Here is an 8,129-nt window from a genome sequence, read left to right as displayed (position 1 = left end):
CAATTTACTGTTCTTGTGAGATAGTAGCACTGAGTATTGTCTGTTGTACTAGTCTCACATCACAGGAGGGGAAACTGAGACACAGGGCTTTTGATTTACATCTCAAAATCACAGAATCGGTGGCAAAGAAAGACAAACTGGTTCCCAAATCTGCACTCATAGTTTGCCTTGCTCTCTCTACAAAGACAGATCTTATGCCTTCGTACTTCTTGCCTGTTTTGTCACATTTGTTTTCACTTATTTGAAATAAATACCTAATCAAGCAATGCATACGCCTGGCTCAGTCAGACATACCCTACTCAGTGTCTGAGGACCTTTGTAACTATTATGTCATAACCTAGATAGACTATTCTAGTTACTGACAATTTTGTAAAATGTAATCTCAAACTCCTTAAAGACCAATTTTAATTAAAATGCTGAGAAATATATCATGAAATCCCATGTGATTAATGATGAGTCTATAATTGAGCAAATGATCTCAACCAAATCACTCATGCACTTTGTGCTTCAGTGGCAGAAAGAGGGCTAAAAATCGGCTTTCTGTGCTGCTAATTTTTAATGATGCTGCCATTATAAATATTGAATTAAAATATTTCATGTTTGGACAGAATTAACTTCAATCTTTCTGCAGTGTTGCATTTCTCCCCCCCAAAAAAAGTTCTCTCCTGCCATATAGATATTTATGAAATGAGGTTGCATATCAGAGAGAGGAAAAGTGGCCTTGCTTTCTCAGAGTAGCCAGTGACCCTGGACTGCTCTGTTTGGGGATTCTTAAAGGGAGACCTTTCCCGAGCAGGCCAAGCAACTGCACTGAAAATGAAGCCCTGTTTGTCTTTAAATAGATGCCAGAGATCACAGTTGGTTTCGAAATTTTAGGGCGCCAGTTATCTGCAATGGCACTGCCTGATATGCAGTGTAAACAGAACAAAGAGGATCGATCTTTTGTTACCTGCTTTTATTTATATTTATTGTAGCCCTTCTCTATAACATGTATCATGTGTTTGGAGGGAAATGTCACTTCCTAAATTGAGTGTGCTCCTTTAGGTATGTGATTGCTCTTGAGACAGATAATCCCATGTGCTTGAGCAAGCTCCCGTAGGCAGTCTTGTGGTATAGGCTGATTTTTACTGACTCTGGAAGGGAAGGGAGGCTATTTTGTAATTTCATCCCTATTTTATGTAGACTTCTGAGAGTGAGTGGAACTTTTTTAAGCTGAGCAAGTGGCAGATGCAGGTCTTGAGGGCACCTGGATGGGAACTTGTGATCTCTGCTGCAAGGTACCCTGTGGGTGTTACCCACCCAGCCAGCTGGGGCACAGGGATCTGCACATCCTTAGGGAGAAATGCTGAGGGGCTTCACCCCAACAGTGTTCACAGACAGAGCTTTGTGGGCTTGTATGTGGCCCATCAAAATTCATTTATCTCAGAACATTTAGCCCCCTGCCACCTTCCCTAGGCTTCTGTCTCCAATAAGAATATTTATCTAGCCAAGCAATAAGTTGAATGTAAGTTGGCTTTATTACTGTAGTGACGTTGAATGGTCGGTTGCTGGGTGACCTTGCTTCTGATTTTATGGTCTAGGCCAGCTCTGGCAGCAGAGAGGTGTGGCCATGTATTGCACTCTGTTGTCAGGCTTCTCCTGAGATGATCAGAGGTTCAGTGTCAGTTCTCCAATAGCACCCGGGAAGCCGTAACCGTTTGCCATTTGTTATGTGAAAACCTGGATCCACAAGGAAGGTCTGAGGGAGATAAATGCCTGACAAGAGGAACAATCAAGGCTTAAAAGAAAGGCCAAGCTCTGTGAAATCCAGCACGGCACCGGTATCTGCAACCTTGGATTAGACAAGTGACCATAAAACTGACGTCTGACTTACTGCAGGGCTTTCGCAAACTGGGATACCAGAGCCTCATGGCTTGGTTTGCTTTTTCTTGGAGGGTGATTTAGTGTTTTTCATTGGAAAACGAGGTTTTGCAACTAATCAGACATGGAAGAAATTGAAGGAGCAGATATTTTGGAAACCAGCTCTGTCTCTAATGGTCCTTGGTGCAAGGTGAGAACTTTTTCCCCTCTCCCCCCACAATTACAGAAAATATTATCTCTTTCTGCTGTTTACAAGTGACTTCAGTAAACCACTGCCCTGGGACCAGACTGAATACAACCTCTGCATCAGCTTTGTAAACAACTTCAGAAATTCCTCAGAGCAAGGTTGTGCTAAACATCAGGCATAGAAATGAAATGGTAATGTGTGTGGTTAAGCGACTGTCATCTGCCTGGATGGAAGTTTCAAATATCTGAGTAACTACAGGTTTCTGTGCTGTGGAAACTACCAAAATAGTTTTCTTAGGTGTTTGGAAAACCCAGAAACTTCTTGTAACTTTAGCAAAGCCACTGCTGTAAGACTTGCAGGTCAAATGGGTTTAGTAAAACCATAGCAAGCATAGGGTAAGAGAAGCATTAACTTGGGCAAAAAAAATTGACAATTTAACTGCATGGAACTCAGTGTCCAGCAAACTCCTCATATTCTCCCAGAGCTTGGTGGAGACTATTTAACCTTTCGAATGGGTCAGCTGTTCTTCTTGTCAAATCCCGAACAGTGACGTTCAGAGATTGTTTTCTGTTTGCTTGTGTTTGTAATTTGATCTCATGTAACAACATTGTCCTCGGCTCACACACAACCACGGGGGTAACTCTGACATCCTGGCTGAAAAAAAACCTTGTTGTTTCCTGTGCTTGAAATTTGAAAGATTTCCAATTTGGACAGGTTTGCATGTTTATAGTAATCTCATCCTGTTACTTGAAATTAAACTATTATGATTTGGGGAGCTGGGCATTCTACCTCCATTTTGGTTTCCCCAAAAATACCGGGCTTTGTTTTCTTCATAAATTTTGGAGAGAACTGGTAGAAGTTTTGCTGTTGCCTGTGCTGAGGCCAGGATTTCAGTCCAGACATTCATGCTTTGGAGAAGGAGTCTCTGGGAGATCACATCAGAAACGTGCCAGTTTACATTCTGGCTCAGAATTGCCTTTTCTTCATAGGAGTTACTGGAAATTAAGACAGAGAACTTAGGAAACTGGCAATCTGCAAATGTCTGAGTGCTTGCTACTTCTTAAAAAATATTCTTAGTGAATACAGACATGTGTGTATCTAATGAAAATATGTTTGGTTTCAAGAACTGTTCAAGTGAAAGGAACACAATCACCTTGTCCTGTGGGAACATCTGCTCAGCATTGATCGCTTGATGCATCTCAGCATTGATCGCTTGGTGCATCTCAGGGCACTGCTCAGACAGTCGTTCTCATTAGTGCTTAGAGTCCTTCACTTGAGTATGTCTAACAAAAACATGCATTGCTGTTGCATTTGCCGTTTGCTGCTTTTAGTTTTTTGTTTACTAAGTTGGATATCCAGTTAAAAGGCAGAAGCAACACACCAGGAAAAAAAAAGAAAAAAAAAAAAAGAAAAAAGGGACAAAACAATGAGAGCAGTTTGCAAACACCAAGGCTGAAAATTATTCACCCCAAATATTTGGCAAATGGGCAACAATAGCAGAATATGTTCACAGAACTCTGGACCAGCTGGCAATCAAAGTCTGTATTTTCATGGTATATTGTTCATCTTGGATCCTGATTCCTGTGGAGGTGGAGGGTTAGTAACTGATTTCTGGAACTACTTGCTCAGTCAATTTTTACTACATCTGCAAGTGTGCCTTGTTTCAAGAATGCTGTCACTTTTTTAGACTGAGATTTTAATTCTCGGGAGCCTGGGCAGGATGCATGGCTATGGCAGAAGAGAATATATTGAATAATAACATGCACTCTCTCATTGCCTATTAGTTCACAAAATAGGTGAAGTTTTACATATTACTGTTTCATGGCTCATGGAATATGATTTTCCTTCTGTGAAACTGATATTTTCTAGTTTTTACTATAAAAAATGGGGAAAACTCCACCCTATTTCAGAAAAAACCTTGAGGATTTTTTCAACCATATTTTAGTTATATTGGTTGCAGTCTTAACAATTTTACTTCAATATGATAGCACATTTTTTCTCAATAAATATTGAGAAATAATATTGAGAATAGCTCATTAATCAGCCACTCAGCAACTGTCTTTGCATCTTTCAAGTGCAAATTTGTGTTTGCAAATAACTTCGCATCTTATTGTGGGTACAAATGTTATTCATTAGAGCCTGTTTGTCGCCATCCCAAAATGTGGCAATTGAAGATTCAGCTACAAGTGTTTGTGTTTCCTGTCTTAGTGTTTAGTTTAAGAGGGTTCAGTCTCAAGCAAAAGTGTGTGGATGTTCCTGTATTTATGTTTATCATAAAATGCTGTCATTTTCTGTAGTTAAAGGGGGAAGCACTTGTGCTGTGGCTCGGCACGGGGACCTGCACGTGGGCTGGCTCACACCAGTGCCAGCAGGGCCTTGTTTTCATAGATTTTTAAATGCACTTGTAGGTTTTTAAATAAAAAAGAAGCTGGTTAGTCATTAACTTGCAGAAATATCTGATTTTAGAGAACAGAAGATTACAAAACAAACTGGATTTTCACCAGCTCCTGAAGGGCAAACAGAACACTGCATCTGGGGGGGCGGGGAGGAGAGCGAGGAAGAAATTTGCTCCTTGCATTTCCCTGCAGTGTGTTTTTATGTTGAAGCTTTTTCACTCTCATAGTACTTGATGTAAATGTTAATTAGCACTCCAGGGGAAATGTGTTAACAAATGCACCTTTGACACGGGTCCACAGCTACGCTTTGCTCTGTAGCTGCAGGCTGGAAAGATTAGCTGGCAAAGTAGCTTGCGCTGCTTTTGAGGAAACTCTTCAAACAGCAGTTCAGTGGAGCTTGCTGAATGCTTTGACTTTGCTGCTCTGCTGCAGCTCAGACTGTGCTTGCTGCTCTACAGAAGAGGTGCTGGGTAAAATATGAGCACTTGTAAGAAAGACAATCAAACTCCCAGAAAAGGGATACTTCTAGCCATTAACAGGCTTCAAATAAGTCTGCCTGGGCTATGGCTTTCATGTGATGAAGAAAAAAACATCTCGACTTAGCACAAACTTTGTGACAGAAATGATTCCTCCTCCTCCAGCAGTGCTAATCTTGATTAGCGCTAAATACAGGTGGTAAAGTAATTCCTGTGAGTTGTTAGAGTAGAAAGGTAACAGTGACACATTCATAAACACATTTACCTCATCACTGCACTTCTTCACCTTTCCATAAACAGCGCGTCAGAGATTCAGAAATGGAAATCATTTGTGGGGTGGGATTTTCCAGCAGTATTGAAACCTGCCTCAATTTAGGTTAACAAGTAGAATTTGTGGTGGTTTCTGATCAGATTAATTCCTTAACCTGTCATGACTTCTGTGAAAACATATGCTGGGCCATTTCTCAAGATTCGGTTTGTTCAGCTGTTTATTTCTGTGCAGTATCAAATCCTGATTTCTCCCTGATGAGAAATAGCTCATATTTAAGACACTTACAGTGAGAAGAGTCCAAGGTTACTAACTGCTCTCTGGAAATGAGGTCGGGGATTTCAGCCCAGCCCTCATGAGACTGGTCTGGGGTTTGCAATAGCAATGAAAGCCCTGCTGCAGGAGCACGCCTGTGCCTCCAGGAGTGAAGGGCAGCACTGCTGAAGGGAGTCCTCCCCTTCCCCGGAGCAGGATGTTGCGTGAAGGATGCTGGTGTTACCATGTGGCTCTTAATTGAGTGGTCTGACTGTGGCATCCTTCTCGTGTTGCCCTCGGCGGGTACTTGCAAGAAGTGTGCCTTACACTTTTTTCCTTCCTGTAAAATTATTTCTTTCTGGCTTTTCTGGCCCCGTGGGGAGTTTCAAGCCTGTGAGCTGTTGCTGGTGAGGGCCATCAGCCTCTCTTTTGAAGCTGACTCAGGTTTTCAGAAACTTCAGCAAGAAGTAGGAGGGTGGGCAGAATGTGAACGAGGGCATATCTGGGTGGTGAATGGCCCCAGCAAGACTGACCTCTAAATATGTCAGCCATGGAGAGGCATTGCTGCTTTCTGCTCGCTGCATCTCCAGCTTACAGGTGTGAACCATGCTGTGCAGAGTGTACTCGGGCTGCCTGTCCCAGCTGTGCCTTCAGCTTGGCTTTGCCCGAGGACCGTGATCTGGGACAGCCCTGGGATGGTTTCCCGGCAGAGGGAGCTGGTGTGAGCGCCCTTATTTTGAAGTGCAGGTGAAGGAAACACCAATCTTCTCCGCAGTAGGAGATCTCTTCACTTTGAATTGCTGCTAGATAAATGAGGCCTTGACTCAGTGAAATATGGCCAAAACTACTGGACGGAGGCCCTCTGGCACAGTACTGAGCGAGGATGCTGCTGCTCAGGAGGAGAGTGTTTTACTGTGTTTCGTTCTGCTCCCTCCTTGCCCCTGCAGGGAGCCCCATCTGAGCAAACAGCCCCCCAGCCGTGGCCAGGGCTGCCCAAACCTCCCATGTGGTGAGGTGCTGAGAGGGGATGGGGAACCTGCAAAGGCACCCCTTGCCCCAGAGCACACAGGCATCCACACCTGCCCTGGAGTGCTGCTGCGTGGTGGACTCCATCAGCCCCTCTGTGCGTGGCTGGATTTTGGCCTCAGTCTACCTGCCTAAGCAGTGGTGACAGAGGTCAGACCTGAGCGACACTGGTTGGTGCTGTGGATGTGTCAAATGGCTTTATTAAGAGTGATGGGTTTGATTAGTGTCTGGCCCTGCTCCTGCTGAAAAATTTGATGTGGGAGGTGCTGGGCCCTGGTTTGGCTGCCAATAAGTTCTGGTATGCAACATCCTGCCTTTGACACCAGATTTTCCTGAGGCACCAGGACCCGAAATCCCTTCTCGGCCCCAATTCTGCCTAAAACCACATGTTTTCACCTAGGGAAGGTGTGAGACAAGGCTGTGTGTGGGAGCAGCAAAACCTCAGCAGAGACGTCTCCCTCCCCTTCATTATGTGGCACAAGGGGCCTGGCCTGAGGAGGAGATAGCAGGTAGCAATGTCAGCTGGCAGTAGGTTATAATCAAGCAGACTGCCTGCTTCTGTGTCCTGTGGTGGTGACAAAAGATAGTAATGTTTATTGAATTCTGGTTTCAATAGCTCCCCTTAGCACTTGATTGTAATTAGTCTTCTCAGCTGTTTTACTTTTGCCATTTGTTTCTATATTCATAGATCTTGTCTTCCAGATTTTAGCAAAAATAGATATACCAGTCATCAGTTGTCCAAGATCATGTAAAAATTGAAACTTAAGGACAGCAGTTCCATCCACAGGGTTGCTGTCTATCTGTCTGGCTTTGGTTTTGGCTCTTGCTGTAAATAATCTGACTCCTCACTCTGCCAGGGGTTAAAATTCAGCTCAAGACAAGTGCAAAACTCTCTCAGGTTTTGATAACTTGTTTGCTGTCTAACTCAGCAATAATCTAGTTCTCACATTCAAGTAAAATGATCACCCAGCAGGAACTGGACCTCTGCCTTGTTGAACGACGGATGTTGCTTTAGTTGCTCAAAAGGAAAACAAACAAGAAATGCAGAATTCTTGTTGACCCAACAACTGGAAGAAACATCACAACATTTCCTAAATCAACACATGGCAATTTTCAAAACAAAATCTAAGCAGCAACCAGAAGCTTATAAGACAGGACATGATACTATGACCAAACCAAGACATTGAATCTTCCCTGCCTAAACCATGGCAGGAGCTGGGAGCTCTCTCTGATGACGTTAGCTCATGTCTCAGAAGAGCTGCTTGTGCATGAACCTACCTGCTTTGCAGTCAGGAAATTTAATTATTGCTTTCAGAGTAGCCCTCACAGAGTACCCTCTGCATGAAATACGCATTCATACGTGATGTGTCCCAGAATTTTTTCTGTTTCCGCATATGGGGTTAAGGTTAATGTTCCATACACTGTGGACAAATAGTAGTTGCCATGGGTACCATAGCCTTGAATTTCCTGTCTCCTGAGTGATTAAATTCCCCACCTTAATTTTACTTTATTGGTTTGTTTCTGTAACTCCTTATTTCCTTGGTTTGCTCTCCTTGAGAGAGCAAATCAGGACATTTCACAGGTTACTGGGATCTCCTCAGGCTTTTGTATTTTGTGTGCCAGTTTCAGGAAAAATTGAGTGTTTTACACAAACACAAGGT

The 8,129-nt window shown here is 43.2% G+C and overlaps 1 protein-coding gene across 1 annotated transcript in view; it reads left to right on the top strand.

Moving 5' to 3' along the window:
• Positions 1-1,604: 1,604 nt before the first annotated feature.
• PDE8A (phosphodiesterase 8A) overlaps positions 1,605-8,129 on the top strand; it is a 147,754-nt gene continuing 141,229 nt past the window's right edge. The window contains exon 1 of the mRNA XM_027888926.1: positions 1,605-2,050. Coding sequence (XP_027744727.1) covers positions 1,985-2,050 — 66 coding nt within the window. The 5' untranslated portion in view covers positions 1,605-1,984. The remainder of the gene's footprint in view (positions 2,051-8,129) is intronic.

This window comes from Empidonax traillii, unplaced genomic scaffold (genome assembly GCF_003031625.1).
Source record: "Empidonax traillii isolate 1590-97213 ecotype Southwest subspecies unplaced genomic scaffold, ASM303162v1 scaffold248:size1534464, whole genome shotgun sequence".
NCBI lineage: Eukaryota > Metazoa > Chordata > Aves > Passeriformes > Tyrannidae > Empidonax > Empidonax traillii.
Note: the sequence above shows the minus strand (reverse complement) of the source record. Positions and strands in the feature narration are given on the sequence as shown.